This window comes from Barbus barbus (genome assembly GCF_936440315.1).
Source record: "Barbus barbus genome assembly, chromosome: 18".
NCBI lineage: Eukaryota > Metazoa > Chordata > Actinopteri > Cypriniformes > Cyprinidae > Barbus > Barbus barbus.
This window is the reverse complement of record NC_136746.1, coordinates 21,718,228-21,745,515: the sequence shown is the minus strand read 5'-3', so window position 1 is coordinate 21,745,515 and position 27,288 is coordinate 21,718,228. Positions and strand designations below refer to the sequence as shown.

The following is a 27,288-nucleotide window of genomic DNA, read 5'->3' as shown; positions in this document are numbered from 1 at the left end:
TTAGCTAACATGAACAGTGTTTTTATTAACCAATATTAACTACAACGAGCAATACATTTGTTACAGCATTTATTAATCTTTGTTACTGTTAGCTGATGCATTAACTAATGGTAAACACAATATTAAAAATGACAACTTTAGTGAATTGTATTAACAAATGTTTATTTAAAATTTTTTAAAATAAACATTTTCCATACAAATGAATGGTGACTAGGGGCTGTCCAAAAAACAAAAGCATAGCTAATAAAAGTACCATAAAAGTGTAAATTTAAGTTTTATTTGCTGATTATCTACTCCATAAATCTCATTTGTGCAGTCTGAATATTCACATATTCAAATTTGATGCATTTTGATAGTTATGATATACATGAGAGCCAATGACATTTCCCAACGTGACATACACAATTAAATCAACACAAATATGGAGTTTGACAGCTCCTAGTGTAAGCATTACATACATCTAAACATGCCCTTTTGTGTTCCACAGAAAAAGAAAGTCATGAAGGTTTGTAATGGCATGAGGGTGAGTAAACGATTGTGGGTGAACAATCCCTTTAAGTCCACTCAGGAAAATTTAAAGATCAGATCTCTAGTATCGCACTGTGCACAGGAGGGTCATTGATTCTAAGACACATTTCTATACGTCATAATTTCAAACTGCCTATTGTGCCTCTGTAGCACTGATGAATCAGCGGGGGGCAATAATCTCCAACTTCTACAGTGGAATACAGCAGAATAGCAACGTTTCTTGTCAGTTTTGCAGTTTCTTAAAAGACTGAACCCAGAAATTGGATCCGTCTTGAGAGGTTGTAAGTTACAAGTTATGGCAGCTTTCATCCTTTAAAGCTTTTCGGTCTTTTAAGGAGTGAATTAGTAAAAACTTTGAGGTGGCAGGCAGTTTTTTAAGTGATAAAAAACTCTGAATTATATTTGATCCATCTATAAATTCAGATGTTTCTTAATTAAGTGGTTTAAAATCTTAATTTCTTTACGCGCACGTAAATGCTGCTAATAGAGAGTTATTTTTGCTGTTTTACAGGGCTTTAATGGTTAAATACACACACTTATATGTGCCAGAATGCCCTTTTTGCAAGTATCCTCAAACAAAGTAATTTAGGTCTTAAGTGGAAGAAAACACCTGAGAAAGAAAACAGTAACAGTATAATGGATCCGGGCAGCTCTTAAAGTGACAGCAGTCTCACATTCCTGTCTGTTAATTCATGTTAATCAGACAACAAAAGAGAGAAAATCTTTCACTGCTCTTGATTAAATCACTTTTATAACTGTATCTATTTAATTTACACAGTAATGAATATGCAGTGTTTCTATACATTTGATTACCTCATAGCATTTATTTATTTGTTCTACTGTATTTTTTGTCCTGTTGCTTGTAATTAGTTTCTTATTCTTATTTAATCGCTGTCTTCAGTGAGCTTGATTTTTTTTTTGTCTTTTTTTAAGCTAGTATTAGTTTTGTTTTTTGTTTTTTTGCCATGTTGACACTGATGACAAGAATTATGAAATTTCTATGGTATCAAAATTTTGATATCATAAAGACCTTATTTAAAGCAAAAATAACGCTACCGTGAAATAATGAGATAATGAAATAATTTTGGTCATATCGCCAAACCCCTAGTCTCTACATATAATAATGAGAATATTAATAATAATTTAATTTAATGGATGAGTAGGAGGGACTGAAGCCAACACATATTAAACAATAATTCTATTGAGCAATATCTCCCCACATTCTCCCCTCAATACCTCTCTCTGCCTCCCAATGTGTCCCTCCCTTATTTAGACCCACTCCCACATGTCTTTCACTGTCCATTATGATCCACCCTTCTGCTTCCTGCAGCATCAGAAGCATCCGCCACCGTGTATGGTGTAGTGAATTTTAAATCATAAATACTGCTGTATGTTTGCCCAGTGAAAATGAACTCTACCTAACTTCCGTTCACTCCACTCCCTTAGCGCCTTGGCACACTCATACTATTTACTCTGCCCTCGAGCACTCTCACAAACAAGACAAGGTTGTTTTCTGAAACCCGCTATGCTTTCCTTTTTGTGGCCTCTGGGTTTGGAAGCACTCTCCCATCAGAATGCTGAAGTCAGAGAAGTTTCTCTCTCCGTCTCTTGGTCTCTCTCACTGTCATTTCTTTTTGACTATGGTCTGTTCCTCCAATATCAAGTCATTAATCACACCGCAGAAGTTAAGTGTGACTGCAGCACGTTGTTATGAATTGCACAAGCAAGAGAAGCCGTAATTAGTTTGCAACAAACTTGACTCATGGGCCGTGTTGTGTAACTTGTATTAGTTTTTACTACTTCTTTATTCAGATTAGTTTTTCTGCACAGCTAATTAGCCTACTAGTATTTTAAACAAATAATGATGCTGGTACTAACAAGCAAACCTAATTGGCGAGTCAAATTTTTGACATTGAACAAGTATTGCAAAAAATTCACAGTATTGCAGTGCAGTATAGACCTTAGTCAGGTTAAATGCCGTCATGAACTGGCTTTTTTATTATTATTATAATTTATTTATTTTATTTTTACTGTTCTCCGATGTCCACTTATAATGTTATCACGATTTTTACATCAAAAAACAATTTAGGATAGGCTATTTTCTGTCCTGTTTTGACCCCCCTCATCAGAACGCTCTGTTTGAATAGGTGTGGTGGACTGTAGACTCGGAAGTAAACGCCCACTGCTATGATTGGCTAACAGTTTTGCAGTTTTTCATAGATGAACGCTGCTGTGATTTAGGTTAAAACACATAAATACTCAATACATCAAACAACCTGTAATATCAGACAAAGCAATAGTAGCCTAAATCACGTAATAAAAACAGTTACTCACACTTGTGTGGTGCAACATTACTGTCAGATCCAATATAGTTGGCACAGCATTGTCTTTTAGTTTCAGTCTTTCTGAAAATCTTGCATCAAATTGTGCTTGTTCGTAAACTTTCTTTTGTGCATCCACAGTGATGTCAGCAATAACCACAGACTAGAGTTGTATCACCCAGCAAAAAATATTGCTTCACACACCTTGAGTCATTCACCAAAATTCTCCAACAAATCATTTTCATAAGTCAGCACAGCACCTTTTACTATTGAAAAATATCTTTTGTAGATTTGGGATTTTCTTTGCACACCAGATCTTCCGTAAGGTCTTTTTGTACCTTAGACCTCAGTCAAGCTCAGTTCCTTTTTGATTTCAAATACAGCTCATGAACTTCAGTCTACAACCCAGAGGCTAGCTTTTGCTCCAGGACACACTCTTCCACTTTCCCAAGTGCACAAGTGCTTCTGTTTATTCCTGGCTGCTGAGATATTCAACACCACACGAAGTAGATTAATATCTCCTTTGAGATATCCCGTGCTTGTCTTTGCTGCTGGAGGTTACTGTGTTAAATATGAAAGAGAAGTAGGCATGTTTAAATGATTGATGCATTGCCTGTCATTAGTGTTTATTGAAGTGACAGCTCACGCTGGAAAATACTGCAACTGGCGTGCATCGGCAGATAATGTAATCTTACCCAATGCAGTTCAGATATTTATTTTCTGTTCTATAAGGTCAACCGAAGAGGAGACAAAAATAAAGACGGGTCAAGTTCACATGAGTATATTCAGAGAGGATTTATATGGCTGATCATATATACAGTTATTGGAAAACTGATATGTATATATATGTGCTAAGCTGGGTTTGTCAGCTGTAACACTAATTAGAGAGGATAAGTGATGCCATATGCCTTCTCCTGATGGATTTGTCAACACCATGATTTCACCTGCGTCTGATACTGAAAATGAAGGTTGTGCACTTTTCTGTTTTAATAATCAGGAGTTTCAAAACACTCTGAAACTGTAAGAGACAATTCAGCCTCACAGAAGAACTCCTTCAGCCAAGAATCACATTTTATCAAGCCAGATGAAAAATGGCCACTGCCGCACTTCGCACTTGACAGCTCTCCAGACGGCAGAATAACACTGCCAAGTTTACACAATAGATTGAAAGTTCCCAAGCTGCAGTTCTCTGTTTAGATTGTTAGTGATTGCTTTAAGGCTGTAAGGAAAGAAGTTCCTCTAAAATGTCAGCAAAATGCAGAAATTGCATGTGCAAATTATCTAGCCTATAAAGTATATCACTCTTGCTGTGCTTCATGATTGTAGCAAATTAAAGTATATCCCATCGCCAAGAACTTTCTCTCTGTTCAGTCAATCAACATGATCCGTGGGAAGTTGTGGCCTAATGGTTAGAGAGTCCGACTCGTAATCCAAAAGTTGTGGGTTTGAGTCTCGGGCCGGCAGGGATTGTAGGTGGGAGGAGTGAATGTCCAGCGCTCTCTCCACCCTCAATACCACGACTGAGGTGCCCTTGAGCAAGGCACCGAACCCCCAACTGCTCCCCGGGCGCCGCAGCATAAATGGCTGCCCACTGCTCCGGGTGTGTGTTCACGGTGTGTGTGTGTGTGTGTTCACTGCTGTGTGTGTGTGTTCACTGCTGTGTGTGTTCACTGCTGTGTGTGTGCACGTTGGATGGGTTAAATGCAGAGCACGAATTCCGAGTATGGGTCACCATACTTGGCAGTATTTCACTTACTTACTTACTTAATCGACGGGAATATGTTCATTATAGTAGAAGCAAATGTTATTGATTTATAATTCGTAACAATTTAGTTTGGACGCATTTCACTAAGAAGAATAGCAATAAAGCTTGGCAGAAAACATTGGCTGACTTGTGCAACCAAAGCTGTGGCAGCATGAGGATGATAAAAGAAACAGGTAACACATCAGTTGTACACCTAATGTGCATCATTTCTCTTCATTCTCTTATGTTAGTGCTAAAAACATTTTGTCTTTCATCGAGAAGTTAAAAGAGATGTATAAATAAAATTGTCTATTGAATTCTTTTTATTCAGACCAAAATCACTAAAGCATACACGATGATGTAACTTCCATTTCCCAGCTAGCAATAGGAATATCCCTGGAGGACTTCAAAGCAGAATAATATGCTGCATTGGAAAAAGCACCTGTTGTTTTCTGGTCATTGGGCTTTCAATCAATGCACTTTTCCCAACTGGAAGCCTGGTTTTTCTGTAGCACCTTCCAAAGATGATGGGTGGAACTCCCAAATGAACAGGAATTGGCAACAAATAGCCAACGGTGATGTACAGACTGAAAACACTTGAAATTTAAACTGAGCAGTGCTCAGAGACAGGGACGTGCTGCCTTTGGAATTATTATAAATACGATTTTCCAAGTTGGAAATTGTACATGAACAGCCACTCAGAATAACTGACATTTGAGTTTCCTAGTTGAGCAAGCCATAAAATTTAAACTTAGTGAAGTAATGCTGTACTGACTCTTACGTTACATTTTCCCCACAACAACTATAGGCTATTGCCTTTTGCTTGCTATTACAGTCATGTATATTTACGTATGTAAATATCAATTTGATGCATAAATAATTTTACACAGCAAATGGCCAAAAATCTGAAATCATCAATTTGTGAATGCTTAAAATACGGTGAATGTATGCAATGGCACGGGTAATGTTTATATGTGTGAGCAGAGTGACTACACACAAAAAAATAAAAATCTTCCCCAATCAGAAGCCCTGGATGAACAGAGAGGTTCGCCTCCTGCTCAAAGCAAGAGATGCAGCCTTCAGGTCTGGAGACCAGGAGGCTTACAGCTCAGCCAGAGCCAACCTGAGGAAGGGTATCTGCCAGGCCAAACTCACACACAAACAGAAGATTGAAGAACACTTCAATTCTTCAGACCCCCGACGTATGTGGCAAGGCATACAATCTATCACGGATTACAAACCACCTAACTCTGTGCCCCCCTCCAGCTCTGCCTCCCTCCCAGACGAGCTCAACCACTTTTATGCTCGATTTGATCAAAATAATAAGGAGATCTCACTCAAAGCTGAGCATCAACCCAGTGAACTGCCTCTCACACTCTCCACATCAGATGTTTACTCCACTTTGCGTAAGGTGAATGCACGGAAGGCAGCTGGCCCTGACGGAATACCTGGTCGTGTGCTTAAAGCCTGTGCGGAGCAGCTAGCTGAGGTCTTCACGGACATTTTCAATCTGTCCCTGGCCCAAACAACTGTCCCCACTATCTTCAAAACCTCCACCATCGTACCAGTACCGAAACACTCCACTGCCTCGGTCCCTAACGACTTCCGTCCTGTTGCACTCACCCCCATCATTGCCAAGTGTTTTGAGAAACTGGTTGCATCCCACCTAAAATCCTGTCTCCCTGCTACACTAGACCCATTCCAATTTGCCTATCGCCACAATAGGTCAACAGAGGACGCCATCTCAACAGCGCTTCACTCTGCCCTCACCCACCTGGACAGTCAAAACACACATGTGAGAATGCTGTTCATGGACTTCAGTTCTGCATTTAATACAGTAGTCCCCTCCAAGCTGATCTCCAAGCTCAGCCAGCTTGGAATCAGCACACCCATCTGCAATTGGATTCTAGATTTTCTGACTAACAGACCTCAGTCCGTCAAGTTAGATAACCTCTCCTCCTCCATCATCACCCTGAACACCGGCGTGCCACAGGGCTGCGTACTGAGCCCTCTCCTGTACTCCCTCTTCACCCATGACTGTGTTCCTGTTTATGGCTCCAACACCATAATCAAATTTGCAGATGACACCACGGTGGTAGGTCTGATCAAGGATGACGATGAGTCAGCCTACAGGGATGAGGTGCAGCACCTGGCTGTGTGGTGTGCCACCAACAATCTACAGCTAAACACCCAGAAGACAAAGGAGATCATTGTGGACTTCAGGCGGACTAGGAGTCATGCACACACACCCATCTACATTAACGGAGCTGAAGTGGAGCGTGTGTCGAGTTTCAAGTTCCTTGGCATCCACATCTCTGATGACCTCACCTGGTCCCATAACACCTCTACTCTGGTCAAAAAGGCACAGCAGCGCCTTTACTTCTTAAGGAGTCTTAAGAAAGTTCACCTAAATCCCAGGATCCTTGTGGAATTCTACCGCTGTACCATTGAGAGCATACTCACGAACTGCATCTCAGTATGGTACAGCAATTGCTCCGCATCTGACCGCAAAGCACTCCAGCGGGTGGTGAAAACTGCTCAACGGATTACCGGCACCCAGCTAACTGCCATTGAGAACATTTATTATAAGCGCTGTCTGGGCAGGGCAAGAAACATCATCAAGGATGCCTCTCACCCTAACCATGGACTTTTCACCCTCCTTCCATCCGGCAGGCGTTACAGGTGCCTACGCTCTCGCACTAGTAGGCTCAGGAAGAGCTTCTTCCCCGAGGCTGTGACACTTCTGAACGCCACACCACCAATCTAACCTGCACCTGCTTATTACTGCACTGGTCACAGTACTTTACACACATGCATTTGCACTACTCATATTTTGCACAAACTGCACATTGTCAAAGTCATTACACTATAAACTGTCTAAAGCTGTTACTGTACAAGCACAGTAAACTATTTCTAAAATATTGCACTACTGCTATTTTGCATAGAATACATTGTTCTATCAATACTTTGCACACTCATCCAGCTGTATTTATTTATTACCACTGTTCTCACGTTTCTGCTGTTCATAATGTGTATATATAATCTGTAATCTATATAATCTACATTGCTCTGTTCATAATGTACATACAATCCCTACATTGCATTGCTATTTATATTCTGTATATACTCTGCTCAATACTGTACAATACTGTATATAGCAATTCCACTGTACATTCTGTAAATCTTATCTTCATTTACTCTGCACTTATATGTATATAAAACACTATTCTTGCACTTCTGGTTAGATGCTAACTGCATTTCATTAGCTCTGTACTTGTACTCTGCATAAATGACAATAAAGTTGAATCTAATCTAATCTAATCTATATGGGTTTCAACGAATGGACCGCTGGATTTTAAAATGTGTTGGATATTGACAAAAAACAAGGTATCTGCAGCACAGTTGCATTGCGAGTCATAAAGAGTCACAAACAAGCATCAAAGAGACATTTATATAAGTTCACTGTAGGCTATATCAAGCAAATACCATACACATTGCATGCTTCTCTTATTTCGTCTGAGCAGCAAAACACAAGAGTAGTATTAGCAATGGTCAAAAATACCTAGACCTGTAGAGTCAGTTAGGCTACCTAATGAATGTAACAAACCAATCAGCACTACATAAAACACAGCTTTGAGTGATATACCTCTACCCAATAATTTTTCATAGAACAAAACTAACAAATGCCTAAAACAACCAAGGCTCAGCCAATGTCAAACTACTAAACTACAAACACAAATACTAAACTACTGCATGCAAACACAAACAATTAGCATGGCGGCCCCAAATGCAAAAAACAAAAACTACTCACTCATTTTAGCTGCATTCTCCAGACCTTTCTTTCGGGAAATTCAACCACAATCAATGTCCTTTAATTTAAGGCTTCACTGATTCTGCAGATGTCCCTGAAGCTGTGATATTCTTTTCAACTAGCTGGTTACCAATTGTATTTTATTTTAATTAATTAAAAAGTCCCCGTCCGACTGCGTCCTGCCCCACGTACCCATACTACGCCCTTAAACAAAATTCACTCGCTTACAGTAATATGGCTTTAATAAGACTCCCCCCACAAAAATAAATGAATTAATTAATAAATAAATAAGCTACTGAAGACACTATGACTCCTATTCCTTTGGACAACAAAGCAACAAACTCCAGACTTCAGAAGTGGGAAGTATGACATTTCCGATGACACGTGAAGGCTGAATTAATTTAGCTTTTAAAAAAAATATTGCCATTTGTTAATATTGTAAACATAGAGCCTACAGTTCTTGTCTTGGGCAGTTATTTTCGTTAAGTACTTCAACTGTTTAGTAGTAGTTTAAAAAAACAACAAAAAAAAACATTTTGAGTACACATTTTGCTAATGATAAGTGCCATCTGTGCTTTCTCTCTCCCGAAAAGCTCCAACTGAAGCTGTTTTAGAAGAACCATACAGCATTTCCCATCCCTCAGGGCCAGACTCACCTCTTTGACCCTGTCAGGGTCACCTAATCTGAATCGGTGATGATCCACAATCTTTGCATAACTGTGTAATTGTCACTTCAGTTACCCAGAGTTCTCTCCACCTCTCTCTCCAGGTGCCAAGCTTCGTCTCTGAACTGTGTAAATTGAGCCAGTGAGTTCCCCAGGCACCCTCCCTCTGGTGGAGACCTGCCACAGCGGTGGTGCAATTTGTCCAACCTGAATGCTCTCGGTGCCTCCGGGAACTCTCTCTAAGTGCTAAATGACCCGGCTGAACCCAATAGTAATCCAACACTAGAAGTTATTCCAATTGGGATTGCCTGCATTTAGAGCGTGTGTATCTCCATCTGAAGATAGTTTATGCTAATTCAAGGTGATCTGATTTTCCCCTTACTGCTTAGTGGAGCCATCTCTCTCTCAGCCTCCCCGGAGAGACCTGCAGTCACTCCTGCTCGCTTATCTTCCTCACACTGACTTTATATTTCCTTTTAAACTAAGTATATTGTTCCAAATGGTGTGTATAAAATGTTTTGTGTGGTCATAGTGTATAATATCTTTTCTTACATACCTTTAAAGGCGTCCTTAATGTTCAGGCCTTAGAAGTTCTGCATTTTGTCCTCACACAGGGATAAACAGATTACACTAATGTGGTCAGATGGGGGCAGTAGCACACTACAGTTTTACTATCGCTATCACTTTCTGTCTTTCTCATATAAATGAGATGGTGCCCTGCAGACATCTGGTTGCTTGAAAAGACAGTGAGTATAAATACACACACACAAAAAAAAAAAAAAAAAATTGGGAGCGTATATATGCTTTTTCATGTGTGTACAGTGATTGTCAGCATTTATCCACTAAACTGTATTTTCATCTGGGCTGTTTTATTATAAAGGGAAGGCGGCCTTGTGATCTTTATCAATCTTTAAAAAAGAGGAAGTGGTCCAGAGATGAGAGAAAGCAATCAGGGAAGTGGAACAGGAACAAGAAAAACAGGAAGAAGACGGGAGGGTCTGTGACAGTGGGAGTGAGGAGCATTAATTAATATAGACCCCAGTGTGAAGGGAATCGATTCCTCTCCTGACACACGCTCGGGTGGGCAGACGGGCGGCTGTGAGCTCGGGTGGAGAGAGTGGCAGGGGTGGGAGCATCTGTGCCAACAGCTTCACCTCCATTTTCATCACACTTCTAATTGTGCCACATGTCAACTGGTAAATGGCACATCAGACCGGTCCAAAACTTAAAATTAGACTTCTGTTCTCATCCAATGCATTTAAATTAAACATATATTAGGATGTGTTTGTGTTGATGTATTTGAGATGGATGTTTCATGGAAAACACAATTTTCCAACTTGTTTGAATTTAAGTTCAATATACTGTGAAAACAACTGAAATGTTTAATTCAGTCACCAATAATAATAATAATAATAATAATAATATTAAAAATGCTTAACTTTACAATTCCTTGTAATTTACAGTATATGAAAGCCGTTTTTTTTAATTCTGTAAGCCAAAATATTGAGAAACCTGCTTATAATTGACATCTCATTATATTAAGAATATTTCTTATAACAATGACTTTCTCATGGCATAGTCTCATAATTATGACTTAATTATGGTAAATCATCAAAACCATAATTATAACGTAATAATGACTTTAATGAATTTTGACTTGAGAAAGTCTCATAATTATGGGTTAGAATCTCATAAGAAAATTATGTTGTAAAATTGAGAAAAACATATAATTCCTATTTTTTTATTAAATAAGTTGTTACAAGAAAGTAATATATATCACTATGACTTGATATTTTCACTGAACTAAAATTAAGTTCTATAATAACAGAATACTTGTATGTAAAAAAAAAAAAATTGTATTCTAAAATGAACCAATAGCAAATAGCAAATTCAAACTTTAAAAACTTGTTCACTTCATAAAGCACTCCATTAAAGGCACTGCACTTGTGTAAGAGAGTGTGCGCAGAACAGTATATACCCATAATGCATGGCAACATTACCGGCCTATCAGAACTATTTAAACAGTATGCTGGAACATAAGCATTTAAACTGCCACACATTATTAAATATAAATTTGGTCTGCCTTCATGATCGACAGCCAAAGTATTAAGAATTTATACAATAAAAAAAGGGAATTCTTTAAAGTAGTAAAAACTCTTTAACTCTATGGTTGAGAGGGAGGCTGTTTATGATGTAAGAGAGCTTGACGGTAAACTTCAGAGAATGGAATTAGTACAAAGGTGTAGAATAAGGCCCTTTAAAAATGTGTGATTTTTCTAATATATAGCTTGGCTATAATAATATAATAATATAGCTTGGCTTTTTCTGGTTTTCTATCTAGCTCGGTCATGAATAGGCATGACTGGGGCGTCAGGGTCTGTCAGAGGAATGACAGCTGGCCAGCAGCGTGAGGTGCTGGGCACTAGCAGCATCATGTGCTGGAGCGTGTCCACCAGCAGGGAGAAAACTTTGGCTCCGATCCCCCACCACCATGCGCTGCATATGGGCCCGACCAGCCGTGGCGGCCCCCCTCCCGACCTCCCCAATTACTCCAACAGCCAGCTGAGTCTGGGGCCTCTGTCTCACCCCACTAACAACATATCATCTCTCCTACCATCGCAAGCCACCAAATATCACTTTATGAGCCTGGCTCCACACAGCTAGCAAAATGCTTTTAGATGCTCTGTGGAAAAGCCAGGAGTCTAAAATGCTCAAAACTTCAAGGACTATTTTTCCTTGATGTGGAATTTTAATAATAAAAAAAAAAAACATACAGTATGTAAGCAAGGATTGTTTATGATTTGTAGCAAACAAATTCTGCTGAATGCCTTGTTAATATTTTCTTTTATTATAGATAGATAAGAGTTGAAACTAAAACCCTCATATTGTTTCAAATATATATGATTTTATTTCTTCTGTGAAACGCGTATCATAAACGTGGTTCATACATAGTGGCTCTCCATCTCCAAAATCTGAATCTATACTATTGCAGTAAGCTGTCATTCACCTATTATCAAATCAGTCTGCATATTAGATAATCTAATTAATGAACAAATGTGAAATGGATCAACTGATTTATTGCTATGATCCATCTCCATGAATGATTATATAAATCAGATGAACACTGCAGAGAGAGCTAGTTTCAGTTAATAACAACTTGAAAATTAGCCTATTCCCTATGCAAAGCTTGTACGGTTTCAGAAACTTTATTGAACAAGTCATGGACCACTTTTTTTTTTCATGTTAGAGCTTGATAGCCCCAGATCTCTTTTACATTCATTACATGAAAAAAGACTAGTCAGAATATTCTTTTAAAAAATATCCTTCTGCATCCTTTCAATGCAGAAGTCAGTCAGTCATGCAGCTTTGGAATGGCATGACGTTGAGTAAATGATTGAATTTCGTTTAATTTGAAGTCCTGGATTATTTTAATTCCCCACACTTGTGTTATTTTTTCAGCCGTATTTCTGAGTTTCTGACTTGAACACAAATGGGCACAGGCACTTAAATAAATGAACTTTTAGGTTCATCTAGACTAATCTCAAGGCCGATTGAACCTCAACAGCCTTTCGGGAATTCATCTGAAGTCTCATTTGCCAAGACCATCTCGATATCTCACTAGCAGTGATTTGGCTTTAGTTCATTCTGAACAACAAGAAGTAATCTCAATCCATCTCAGCACTATGAAGTCACTGAGATTCAACATCAAACGGTAGCGCCCCCCCACTGGAACGGATGGAAACTCAAAGGAAGTAGTTTTCCAGGCGTTTCCAAATAATTGGCACTGAGCGTGACAGGATTCAGGCTGTACCGTAACCATTGATCATCAATTTCATTACATAATGGTGCAGGTTAGAGTTCAGCAGAGAGAAATCTGTCTCTAGATAATGAAACGTCTGTATGGTCTCAAAGCCTGGGGCACAGCAGCCCGTGGTGCGTGGAGAAATGGCATTGACTTGGCCCCTGATATCCTGCTTGTGCATGGATTGCATGTAGTCTGTTATTTCTTAGATGCTAGACACTAATATTCCCCTGCTAGAAATTCCCATTAAGAAACCTCTGACCTTTGAGCCCTTGTTTCATTGTCATTTGAGACACGAATTCCATCACCTTTTAGTTTCGATCACCAACTCATAAATCACATGCTTGGAATCATACAATCTCTACATCTGATGCAAGTCTCAATTTATTTTGATTTGAAGGCGATTATGAGACAAGCACTTTGTGCTTGTGATCTTCACTTAGAAATAATTCATATATGTGTATAATTTTTATTATTTATTCTAAACAATTCAAAAAAATTGTTTAAAAAAGTTGTTTAAACTTAAAATAATTTGTTACCCTGCTGACTTAAAATTTTTAGTTTAGTCAACTTGAAATTTTAAGTTACTCAATGTTAATTTAAGGGACAACTGGAATATTTTAGTTGATAAACTAAAAATTTTAAGGCAGATTTTTTTTTTTTAACAGTGTAAAAGGCCTAGACCTCACGGTACTCAAAATTACAGATGGTGTAATAAAAGAGCAGTAAAAGTAAATTATCTAAGGGATTATAAATTAAGACGATCACGGAGATATGAAGGTGCCAAGTTATGAAGAGACTAAAAAGTAAAATCTTAAATTCAATGTGATATTTAACTGGAAGCCAATGAAGCTGTTGGAGAACAGAAGTAATATGCTCAATATAAGTTGTTCGCATAATGATCCAGGCCACCAAACTCTGGATGACCAAAGAAAAAAAACAAACTTTTCATTCCACTGAGAAATGAATTACAATAATACATTTAAGAGGTGACTAAAACTTACAAGAATAGTAGTAGTATTAGCCGTAAGCCAGATGTATTCTGAATACAAACTATTTTCCAAATGTAAATGCAATTTTATCCATCTGTGGTTTGTTTTGTTACCATCAAATAAACTACAGCCCCTCACCCAGAACAGATCTGCTGCTACTAAACAATGGCTAATTTCTCAGTTGTGTTCTCCTCCATCTTTAGATGATCAATCATGCCAGCGGTTCTGACTGGACAGGAGGCGGCCTGTCTCTCGTCAGGACAGTGACAAGTGAATGCTTTGTGTCAGCCGATCTGATGGCCTCTGCTGGGATCCAAGGCACGGACCCCAGGGACGAACCCGTCTCTCTATCTGACACGCACCTGAAGATAGAATGTGTTTGAGAGTCTTTAGAATGGTGCCAATTGATTTCTCCTTTCACTTCCCTGCTCCGGCACATTCTCTCTGTCGCTCTCCCTTCTCTATTTTCTTAGAGGAGGAATAGACATATGGAGCATGAAGTTTATAGCGGAGTGACAGTGCTCTGACAGATAGTCAAAAGCAGCATTATCAAAGGCTGATGGAAGTCTTGAATGAAGTGGTTAGGATCTATATTGGTTTCTGGAGAAGTAATGGCCTCATATCAGAAAGGAAGGGATCTTAAACGAGGTGTGTGTGAGATGAATGGAGACCTGGCCAAATGATGTTCAGATTAAAATGAATTTACGGCAGAGAAGGTAAGATTATAGATGAGGACATTTCCAAGTTTTTACCCTCTTTTTGCGTAACCTGTGGCAAATATATCACTGATTGTTTTACCGATTACAAGACATGTCTGATAATGCAAGCAGAATATAAAATGAAAAAAAAAAAAACATTATTACAAGTCTCAAGTGAGCATAATGCACTTTTCAGGTTCAGACAGCGAAAATGTCATTTTATAAATAAAAATTGCAGGTCTATTTGCAGAGATAGTAATTTTGGAATCAAGTGCACCTCGCACAAAGCAAATGTGTCCTTGTGTAATGACTGAGCGATCCAGCCTGTAATTTGAGACTATTTGAGGGGTGAAGCACTACTGTTCTGGGTGACAGGAATAAAATGGAAAGAAAATCGTAATTGTGATCTTGATTCTCATCAGCTTTATGCCAGAGCCACTGACTTAACCAGACGTGGGTTTGTTCATAATGACAGCAAGCTTTTAACTCCAGAACAAAAAATGAGGAGAAAATGCCACATTGCTCCACTGCTATCAGCTCTCATCTCAGCTCACTGTCTGTAAGCCACACCCCCAGATCTACGGCCCTGTTTAAAGCAGAATGTGTGCATAATCAAACAGGTGTTGGTGCTAGTCATAATGACGGAGTGTTACAGAGAAATGTCAGACAACTTTTAAAAGAATAAATCACCCCAAAATAAATATTCTGCCATAATTTGCTCACATTTATTTTGTCGCTCTGCAAATATTGAATTTTTTTAAGTAATAAAGTTATATACAATTGGAACTTCATATAATTTATGAACTGGTGTTCGGTCGAAGTCTGTTCTTGTTCCACTGGTGATTCCAAAGTTAATGGTGCTTTTTTAAAAATCCCATTATAATGTTTATATGTTTAGGTATATACATGTAGAAAACATTATAATGTGATAATACAATAACGTATTATATATAATATTGCCAAAGCATTATACAAAAAAAAAAAATAATATTTATGTTAAATTTATATACAATTTAACAATAACAAATAGCAATCACTCTGATTAAAAAATACCATTAAAAATAGACATTTGTGACCCTGGACCACAAAGCACTTAAGTCGCTGGGGTATATTTGTAGCAATAGTCAAAAATACATTGTGTGGATCAAAATTATCCATTTTTCTTTTATGCCAAAAATCATTAGGACATTAAGTAAAGATTGTGTTCCATGAAGATATTTTGTAAATTTCCTACTGTAAATATATCAAAACTTAATTTTTGATTAGTAATATGCATTGCTAAGAACTTTATCTGGACAACTTTAAAGGCGATTTTCTCAATATTTTGATTATTTTACAGCCTCAGACTCCAGATTTTTAAATAGTTGTATCTCGGCCAAATATTGTCCTATCCCAACAAACCACACATCAATGGAAAGCTTATTTGTTCAGCCTTCAGACTGGTTTTGTGGTCCATGGTCACATTTATCATTAACACCCATGTTTCTTATACAAGAGGTTTTATATTTCTCAAACTGATATTGGTTAAGCTCAGTCCTCAAACAGTGTAGAATCAACTAATTTTAAGCCACTCCATCAACATCTTTCACCATGTGTTCATTTCACTAGTGTTTGTTAAAGGTTTCTCAGTAATTATGGCCTGTATGGCTTCTCATAATAAACAGACATTTGTAGTCCCATTGCCCAACAAAAGACTCTTATTAACAGGTTATTTTGCGTGAATCAAAAACATTGTGCAGCCAGTGTCATCCATTCAGTGTCTGTGAATGAATCTTGTGAACCAGTTCCCCTGAACTGAATCGAAAACATACAATGCAACCAAGGTCTTATGAGCCTGTTCATTTTAGTACATCAAAAACATACAACACAATGTAGCTCACCTCCCTTTGAAATGAATCAAAAATATACAGCACACCTTGTTTGCTTCAGTTTTGCAGATTATTTTAACAAGTCAGTTGTTTTTAGTGAATCAAACTCATACAGCTTGATTTGTGAATCATGAATCCTATCCAAACTGCCTTTCCATATACAGACAAAAATGCAGTTCGCTGCTACACCAAAAAATTAAAAGGACTCGCATCTGCACCAAAAAACTCACCTGCCTGTAGCCCTAGTAATTCTGAAGACCTTGATAATCTACATCTATATCAGGACTGCACAGAATAACATAATATTATGTATTCTAACACCTCCCTAAGCAACCCACTGTCAAAACCAATAAAACATCCAAAATACTGCATGGAATCAGAGGCGATGCATTATGCACCTGCCAAGCAGACCCATATGAGCTGCTTTTCTCCTTTGCTTTCTTCCCTTCTCACTGCATTGTTGAAACATATCAGGATGCCCTGTTCTATTCCTCATCGCATGCAGCACAGCTGAGGTCCGGGGCAGAAGGGGTCGGGGGAAAATGTCCTGCTGGGCTGCCAGACTTCTTTTATTCGTCCTACCTTGATGGAGGAATTTGTTATGGAAATATATGGTGCGTTAGTGGTAGCAGCAGGCAACCAGGGTGCAATATAATGAATCGTGCTGGGAAGCCACAGCTCTGGCCCATTTTATCTATGAATTTGTAATTGCATATTCAACACCATCTACAGCACTAGATTCGGCATATTTATGCTGTAGCTTGGGTGTACAGTAGCCTTCTTGTGGATCTTTTGATAGGTTTCTCACAAACAACAGTTATGCGTGGATTCATTTGATGCGGACGCCTCCAATGTTTTGTTTTGTTCAGAACACCATATAACATTCTCTGATTTTGCACCTTTCCAGGTGCCTCGGTTTCTCTCTAGCAAGCGACCATAAAAAATCCACTGGCCTTGTGGATCCATCTACATCCTGAGAATTCACAGTAAATGACACAAATCATTTACTGTGTGTAATAATTCATAGTAACGGCACTGGGGACAAGTTATCAGCAAAGTAATTACCGCAGACCACAGAAAGAACCTTGTGCAATGGGCTCCATGTGTCTCTCCGGCTGCCAGTGATGAAGGTCAGTCTGCGTCTGCTGAGAGGTATTGATAATGTACCGCAAACACAGACTGTGACATTAATTTAAGGGTTTTGTTCTTACTGTATAGCGGAGAGCAGGGAGTGCTATAAAACATGTAAGAGTTAGTTAGAGACACTATTAATTTAACCAGAAATGAGCAAGAGGTTCATATGGAATGTGTGTAAAAATCGAGCAGATAGGTACAGGAATATTATTACTGATAAGTCAAGTCAAGTCTGCTTTAGGAACAGGAATATTATTACTGATAAAGAAATACTAGGTAAACGTCTCACGATTCCATTTAGAAACAAAGCTGTTTTCCTTGTTGGCAGGTTGTCTAGTAATATCCACCCCTGCTGTAATCCTCAACAGGTTGCTGGATCATTTTGAAGAGGAACTCTGTGGCCCTCGTAAGACACGACAGCACTCTGCACCTCCTAAAGAGAGGTCAGGACTAGAGGAGCACAGCGGCATGTTCCTCTCATCTCTGGAGATCACAATACTTCAGTGACATTTTATCTGTGCAAATCACAGCTGGGAGATTAAATATGATATGAAAAAGTATAGCCAGGCATTTTGGGTTAGGGTTGTAACACAATAAATGGTTTTGATTTGAATATTTCCTATAACTAGGGCCCTTGCACAAGGACATTAGTTAAAGGTGTGCAATTATCAATTTAGGGAAATAATTTTGCCATCTATGAGCATGACCCTCAATGGCACAGTAATTTAATTAATCTTACCTGGGATTTCAATTCCTCAGTATATGCAATAGTCATTTTAACCAAGTAATTTTGTGATCCTAGCTGACACATCCAAGCTAAAACAAATTAATTAAGACCTTTGATGGGATTTTAAACTTCTCAATTTCTCTTGGACTATAATTAGAAAATATATCTCACATATTCACATATATTAACATTTGCTACTGAATGCCAGAGAAATATTAATAAAAGACATCGAGGGGTGAAATATAACTATAATTTACAGCTATTAACATTGTGGAAATGTTATAAAGTTAATATTCCAATTGGCCCTCTGTAGGGAGCTTGATTGACAGGTCATCTGACCAATCATATCACAGAATCTGCCATTTTGTCCATCAAACAAATCAGAGAGGAGATTAGATCAACGTTGTGGACTTAAACTTGAAAAATGGTATGCATTGAAACAGTTACTTTCTGATGTTTATTCATGTTCAATTCGTGCTTTAATTAGTGAATATGAAAAGGTGATCGGTTCATGTGCCGCTAATAATCGACACATTAAAGAGCCACAAAATGGTTTTCATTGTTTGAATTTCTTAAAAAATTTGAAAGTTTGAAAGCAGAGACTTTGTTTCATACCAGAAGTAACCTGCTTTGTCTTATCTGTCGGCATGTTGTCAGTTTCCTATTTGCTCCGCAATGTATTTTTCTGTGTGTTAGAACATAATGTGTGGCGTGAGAGTGGCATGGCTTGCCGGACATAGCGACAGTGACTAAGGGGGACGGGTATTTGCGAAGGGTCAGTTCCAAAAAAAGTACCACTGACATGTTGTCACATAAGTGTACTGCCCTACACCCTTCAGAGTGAGTACACTATAGTTATGCCCCCTTTCAAATGGAACTCACCCAAGATTTCAGTCTCTATATATTTTTTGTAAATGAAAACAAATTAAATTCTATATCTAAAGTTTTCAATCACAAAAATTATTTTATAAATTAAGTGCTTTAGAGAAGTTATAAAGTGAATGCTGCAGGCACATTAAATTATAATAGAAAAATCTCTCACATTTGAATAGCTTACAAGCATGTACAAATTTGCTGATAATAATTCTGCGAATACAAAGATATTCATGGATTAATATCTGCTGACATTACCTGCTGGATACGGTGCAACCATAAAACACGCAGACATCATGCCCAGGGAAACAACTTTATAACTTTATTCATAGTTGTTCTATAGCAAAGCAAACATCAAAGGATGAAGGCAGAAGTTCATCTGATATACAGTATGGCACCACTTAAAGGAGTAAATCAACCTTTTGAATACATTTTTAATTATCACCCAAAAAACCATATGCAAGATAACCAAACAACCAAATCAAAACCCAAACAAAAGGACAGAAAAAATCATTTTGTGTGTTCAAAGAAAGAAATGCATCATCACTCATCATCTGAAGTAGCATTTAATTCATTCAAAGCCACACACTTACTATTTGCCTTTTATTTTAGCTATCACCAGTTTGTGATTATGTACTACTTATTTCATAAAATAAGGCAGATTTTTTTATTATTTTTTTTAGAGATGCAGAGACAATCTGGTAAAAATATTGAGAGCTTGCAACTGAGATCTGTTTCTGCATGTGAAAGGGAGGGAGACCGAGAGAGGGATTGTAAATAAAACATTTGAAACAATGCTGGCATGCATCTAGATACACTTGAGAGAATTAATTTGTTAGCGCACTCGTCAAAAACGGCCACATCAGTCTGACACAACAGGTTTTCCTTTTTTTTTCTTTTTTTAACAGGCATTCGCAGTAGTCAGAGCAGCTTTGAAGATGAAGCATGATCAGTGCTCGTTTCAGAGATTAAAGGGGGGGGGGGGGGGGGGGGGGGGGGCTCTGCGAGCGTGACGTGTCGTTCCAAAGCAGAGGAGCACACAAACGCCTCTTATATAACGTGCAGAAGGTAGGAATGCCACCACTCGATAGGAGATTAAAATCAAGCGATGTTCTCCTCGTTTGACCTGACTTGACTTTAAAGCTCACACGCAAAGCGAAAACCTCTTTAAAGTGACATCATCGGTATATACGCACACTCACTCGCGCACAAACTGACATTTATAGCCATTTTAGTGTTTTTCACCTGAAAGAAATCTTAATCGGTGGACAGGCCTGCGGAATCCAATCATATTTGGTTTGAATCTTGCATTATGAGTGCTCTGCAGGATGGAAAATTTAGCCTTGGCTTTGCACTTTGTAAGAAGAATTACAAATCAGCGCGTATCTAAAAGCGGCAGGATGATTTTAGGATGTGTTTTGAGCAATCTATTTAATTTAAACCAATTCAAATCCAGCACCAAGATGCTATATTGAAAAACAAAATGTAAAAACTATTGATCAAGCAGCATGTGAGGTATAGCAGTCCTCCTCCAGCTCCACAATCCCTGCACTCTCTCTGATATGTTCAAACTCTCATTTGATCCTTTTTATGTAGCTATATATATGATTTATTATCAATATGAGGAAGCGGTAAGGAAATACAGGTTGAATAGAAGGAAAGATGGTGAATGAAGTGTGTGTGTGTGTGTGTGTGTGTGTGGTGGGGGTGGGGCTCAACTCTTTTCCCAGTGTTTGTGGGCGACTCCCTGGCGTGGGACAAAATTGGTGTGATGTTTGCCTTCACACAGTTTGCCGGCACTCGTTTCTATGAGGCTGATTGTCGACTCATTCCTGTGCATTCTTATCGCCTTGGCCGTCTTGAAGAAAACAAACACGAAAGCAGAATTAAGTATACATGTTAGCAAACAAACAGTTAAACCTAATGCACAAGGCTGACAGATTGGTGTCAACGTGAAAGCAACAATGAGCCTATTTACCTTTTCTTTGGCAAACCCCCCATTTCCAACTATCTAGGTTCACTTTTGTCATTTCCAATATCAATTAGAAATGGAGCTGCAACTAAAAGTAATAAATTATTTGGTTATTGATTCAATAATTAATCAGACAATTATTCAGTAAAAAGTAGTTGTTGTTTTTTTCAATTTATTCTTTATTTTATTTATATATATTGTGTGTGTGTGTGTGTGTGTGTGTGTATACAGAGGCGTCATGCCCATTCAAAGTGAGGGGGCACGTTCCCCCTCAGATTTTTGAGCCTAGTGGATTTTTAATGTAGCTTCTAAAAGACAAAAAATAGCCGATTAATGCTTTCTATATTTATTATTTAATACAGTCACAGCGGCATGATTAGAACATTCAGTGCATCACAGCATCAGCTGCTAATTTCAAATCTGTTGAGTTTATGAATACAATGACCAATCAGAGGCATTCAGATGAGTCATCGCTAAATTGACAGTGTTTTCTTCACTCACTCGCTGAATATCTCTTTCTTGCGGAATTCTCTCGTAAGAAACAACAAAGTGCAATGTGTGTCTGTAAGTAAGATATTAATTTCACAGTGCAAACAGCTTCAGAGATTTAAATGATTTTTTTGAGAGTGCTTGACTGTCAGTGAAAAAGTTCTTTGATAATTTAAATGTTCTTTGCTCTCCTTCTGTACAATGATTAGTGGCCTAACTTACCATGTTTTATTCACATTAAGTTTAAATGTTAAATTAACATTAAATATAAAGCCAGTCATATTAAAAATATGTAATGGCATGACACCCATATCTGTTAATTAAGTAAACAAACAGGTTTTTATGCATAGTTAATAGATTACATTACTTTGACCATCACCCATAGATCTAACATAATGTATAAAGGTGAGAATCAAGATATTTCATGATATAGTTAATGTGTTTTGGGAATGTTTTGAATAAAAAGGAAAAAATAAATAAAACATACGTGCTGTTGCGGCTGGTGTGTGTCATATGACAACAAATAGTATATATATATATATATATATATATATATATATATATATATATATATATATATATACACAGCTTTCAGATGATGTATAAATCTCAATTTCTAAAAATGTACCCTTATGACTGGTTTTGTGGTCCATGGTCACACACACACACACACACACACACACACACACACACATGATAAGGGTACAGCGAAGCAGTGTTGCCAGGGTCGCAGTTTCCCCACATAATTGGGCTATTTTGAAAATACAGTCGCGGGAAAAATGAGGTTGAGGTAGGTTTTTTAGGCTACTTTTATAATGTACCACGGCCGTCCAAAATATGCACATGTGATCGCAAAAGGAAGTTATTACAAACACTCGATGGTAGTTTAAAGTGAGTTCTGAGTAAAAGTGTTCTATTAATCTCATAAATTGTCATATGTAGCATGATGCTAATGTTAGCTCTAATGCACCTGCAGAACAGGTCCAATTCTTCTTCATAATGCATTTTATCATAATACTTCATGTAAGGTCGCAAGAAAATGTTTTGTTGTCTTTATTTAGAAATACTTTTGATAATAGTTGGGTAAATGTGTACTGGGATTGAAGCGATGTGGCTTGGTAAACGTTTTATTGCCAGTATAAAGGCTGATAATGGCTGAATTAAAACAAAAGAATAATAAGGATTATGTCTCATTCCTGGCGGAGATGTGAAAGATTCTGTTTCCTTAAACTAGTTTGTCATGCATTCCTTTATTTCAACACATTTACAGGTAAATCCTACTATTTTAAATTAGCGATTAATCGTGATTAATCACAGTCCAGGACTGTGATTAACGCGATTCAATTTTTGAATCGATTGACAGCACTAATATATATATATATATGTATCCACACACTCACACATTACTAATGTATATTGAATATTAAATATTCAAAATAATTTAACAGCAACTTAATTTCTAATTTAATAATAACTTGCTGTTCAGACTGTCTGTTTTGCCTTAAATTTCATGTTGACTTTACTATGATGCAGAATATACTTTCTTTGAATTAAATACAAGTCCAAATAAATTCTACCTGTATACCTGTGTTTGTACAGATACACACATAATGATACTGTACTAAATTATTTCCTGTCAAACGCGAAGGGAATTAATATAAATGGCATGCTGGGAGTTTGAATGTGCGGCCCTAAGAGGGAAACTGACCCCGGGGTTCCCGAAATGACAGCACAGCAAAACTCTTATCACACATGATTTATCAGCTTTCTCGCACTGCGTCATCTCTGCGCTCCGATCACACATGCTTTGTGTTTGATTTATTAATGTCCGTGAGGTGGGCATGCAGGTAATTCATCAAACTCAATTTAAGGAGGCATGCCAACACGTTTACTCTGAAAAATCAGGGTCACTCCGCAGTTCCAGATCAGCAGAGAGAAAGTGAATGAGAGAGAAAGGAAGTGAAGGAATTGCAGGTAAAGCATACAAGGCAGAAAAAGTTGGCCACTTTTAGTTGAACGAGAAGGACAATGAGAGAGACGGGGATATTTACTGAAGATGAGAACTGCGTAAGTGTGTTTCTCTGTTTTATTCACAGCTTTTATTGATTTATTGCTTTTACCTTCAGAAGTTGGTCTGGTGTCTGGTGGAGTTGCGTCGGGCTCTTGTGAGCTCTTATCCTGGACTTTCACATCATCTAGATACATATTAAGGAGAGAGAGAAAACATGTGAAGAAGGCAGAGAGAAGGGAATGAACGACTCAAGATCACAGCTGAGCAGAGGAATTAAAAGTTAGATGCCACTGGGTGACACCTCATTGGCTACTGGGCTTCTCCTAGCTGAAATGAATGCAGCGGATACTAAAGGCTATGCCTGGGGCAACAGAGGCTTCAAGAGAAGAACATGAGACTGCAGAGCTCAGGATGACGAGATACACCTGTGCATGCATCTGAAAATACATCCAAACACTTTCTTCTGTATAAATAAAGCATGCATTTGAGTTTACTTGAGCAAATGTAACATTTACGATCTTGTTCCCTCCTGTTTTCCCTGTCATTTCTTGGGTCTCTCAACTGTCATATAAATAAAAAGTGGCAAAAAGGTCCTTACCCTGAAAATTCAAGTTTAAAAATGCATTCACACATGCTCTTCTTTCTTCTGTATAAATAATGAAACATGCATTTGAATTGGAGTCGTGACCTAGTGGTTCACGCACATGCTCAGAAATTACTGGGTGACGTGAGTTCCAGTCTGACCCTGTTGCCGTATTTTGTTTTCTCTCAACTTTCATATAAATAAACTGACTAAAAACTCATTTACATCTGGAAATGCACACACACTCTGCTTTCTTCTGTATAAAATAATAAGCCATGAATTTGAATTTAAACCATGAAATGATCAAAAGGACAAAAAATAGTTTTAATTCACACATCTTTGTTTTTACCTTTAGTGCTGTTGCTGGTGTTGCTCTCCTTGGCTGTTGTGACCCTCTGATCAGCATCTAAGTAAACAAAAGTCATAAAATAATGTGGTAATTCTATGTGCCTTTTATTTCTTTTGATTTTATTACAATTATATTGGCTCCATATGCAGGATTCCTCATTATCATCTTCAGGAAGAACAGCAACTACATTCTTTAATCCCCAAAACATGATTTATGTATTTATTTATTGGTTGGTTGGATGTAGACCATCCTTTTAAAGTTCATATTTCAAATCTCAAATTTACATAGGTATGAACAAAATAAAGGTATTTTTTCCTCACAATTGCAAATTTATTTTTGTCTCAGAATTACAATTTTATATATCATAAAATTCATTTTTTTCTTCCTCAGAATTTTAGAGTGTACATCTCGTAATTCAGTTTTTTTTTATTAAAAAATTAAATAAAAAGGTAATTCTGACTTATGAATTTTCCACAATTCTGACTTTTCTGAATTTTCTTGCAATTGCAAATTTATCTCTCACAATGCAGATTTTTCTTCTCAGAATTGCAAGTCTATTTCTCACAATTTTAAGCATATATTCCACAATTCTGACTTGATTCTCAGAATTGCAAGAAAAAAGTCTGAATTGTGAGATAGAAAGTTGCAATTGCATTTTTAATTACCGCCCTTTTTATTCCTTGGCAGAAATAAGCTTCCATAAACTGGTGATTCCACTGAATATATTGGACTTATTTAGAACTCAATTAAAGTGACAGTCCATGTGGAGTAACCTTTCGGGGTTTGAACTTACAACTTTTCCATTCCGTATCTTTAACCACTGCATCACACCACCCCAAGTGTAGTGTATTTAGACATCAACTTCAATAAGAGATTAGTTTATAGCTAGTGCTTCTTTGGTATGAGACCAGTGCATAATATTTAAACATGAAAAATATGGTCCAAAAGCCTCGCGCCTTCAAGAGGAACAAAACAAATGCAGACGAAAGGGGAAGCATAGAAAATTAATTAGAAACTGCCTTGAGTCTATATCAGTGTGAGCCTCGTTCTCAAACTCGTGTATAACTTTCTCTCTTCTATCTCTCTGCCTAAATACCAAAGCAAACCACAGCATGAAATAATCTCCTTCCCGCGGCACATCCACGGATGATGCAAGCGCACCCAATTCACTGCTGCAGATTGTCTCCGCACTCAAACCACAGTGTTTGTCTGCAGAATAGTGATATTTACCTTCATGAAAATCTTACAAACATCATCTAAACACACTGGAACATCTTAAACGTGCAATAGACATCACTGGCAGTGTAACAACATGGCGTCAGTTTTCGCTGTGATGCTACATGCTTTCATGCTTATTTCATCACAAGCTCTGAAGCTTCGCTTTCAGCCGGAGAGACAATTCTTCGGGTTACGGTGGCAATGTTTCAACAACTACAGACGGTGGCTTTAATGCAACGAGAGCTATCCAGACGCTTCGCTCTCCCTGGTGGCCAGCCCTCAAATTCAACTGATTTAACGGCGCAAAGCTGCAAGTGATGGATTTGTGTTTCGACCGTGAAAAAAAAGAGCTCTTTTTATTGGAGAAATAGAGCAGCATCGGAGTGCCTGGATGAGGTGAGGGAGAGCAAGGGCAACTGCCGCCGCCATGATTTCATTTCATTCTTGTCTTGCGGCACTGTAGAGGGAGAAATTGAAAGCGAGTACGATACGATTCAACAACGCTGTTTCCATTACCGCCCACTTCTGGAAGCAAGTCTCCTCTCTGTCCCTCGCTTGGTGTTTTATCCAGATTCCAGCACAAATGGGGAGCTGGAGTAAACAAAGAATCACACACATTTTGGTCTTGTTTTTCCAAGTAAAATATCAAAACATTTTACTTGAGAAGAAAAACTACATTCAAGATGAAATCAGAGCTGCGTTTAAAGTCCATGGACAGGCACCAAAATAAGAAAGTTAAGGCTGTCGCTCCAGTGAACCTGCAAGCTCAATTGAGACTTGGCTTCCTCCTGATGCTCCGCCTGTCTCTCTTTTCATGTAATAATGTCAGGGCTGAGAGGGAGCCCTGCCACTTTGGGCTCCTAATAAGAAGCACTGATCAAAACACAACAAAGCAGCCTTTAAAAAAAAACGAGATGCTGGAATTTCAATCAATGCCTGTGCTCACTTCCAACTGCTGCCCTGTACGTCAGGAGATGCAGCAGAAATTTGCCAGCTCTCTAATTTAGCTTTACAGCCGACAACACTATGAGTTCGGTCTTTCGGGAAGAGAGTCTGACGTGCTGTGAAACAAATAAAGTAGCCAGAAGCTGTCAAGCAGGAAAAAGTGTAAAAATGTGACATGGAGGATAGCTGGGCACTTGAGTCTATTTCTCGAAAAATGTGAGAGAAAACAACTGAATTACATTTCCGTACCCAGGAGCCAATAGATTGATTTGAGGCTTCTGATGCAATCTGACGTTAAGGTTATAGTATCGTGCCATTACGATTTAAAATCCTACCAAATAGTGATATATTTGGTCTTAAACATCAGACTAAGTCTAACTCAAACTATGTGTTTTGGTTATTTATCCTGATTTACCTGACAGCAGTCCATTGGACACTCAATTCTCTTCATCACAGCGGCCGAGCGAGCTCAAGATAGTCTGAGCGCTCCAGCTTCAATAAATTGTTGTATTTTCTTTGCTTCATATGCTTCCCTTGAAATTAACTGCACTTAGGCAT

At 38.1% G+C, this 27,288-nt stretch overlaps 1 protein-coding gene across 2 annotated transcripts in view; it reads right to left on the bottom strand.

Moving 5' to 3' along the window:
• Positions 1-19,462: 19,462 nt before the first annotated feature.
• Positions 19,463-27,288, bottom strand: part of macrod2 (mono-ADP ribosylhydrolase 2) — a 532,294-nt gene continuing 524,468 nt past the window's right edge. For both annotated transcript variants that reach the window (XM_079440480.1, XM_079440481.1), the window contains 3 exons: positions 24,568-24,624; positions 23,745-23,819; positions 19,463-21,021 (listed from right to left, as the gene is read on the bottom strand). In XM_079440480.1, coding sequence (XP_079296606.1) covers positions 20,990-21,021; positions 23,745-23,819; positions 24,568-24,624 — 164 coding nt within the window. In that variant the 3' untranslated portion in view covers positions 19,463-20,989. The remainder of the gene's footprint in view (positions 21,022-23,744; positions 23,820-24,567; positions 24,625-27,288) is intronic.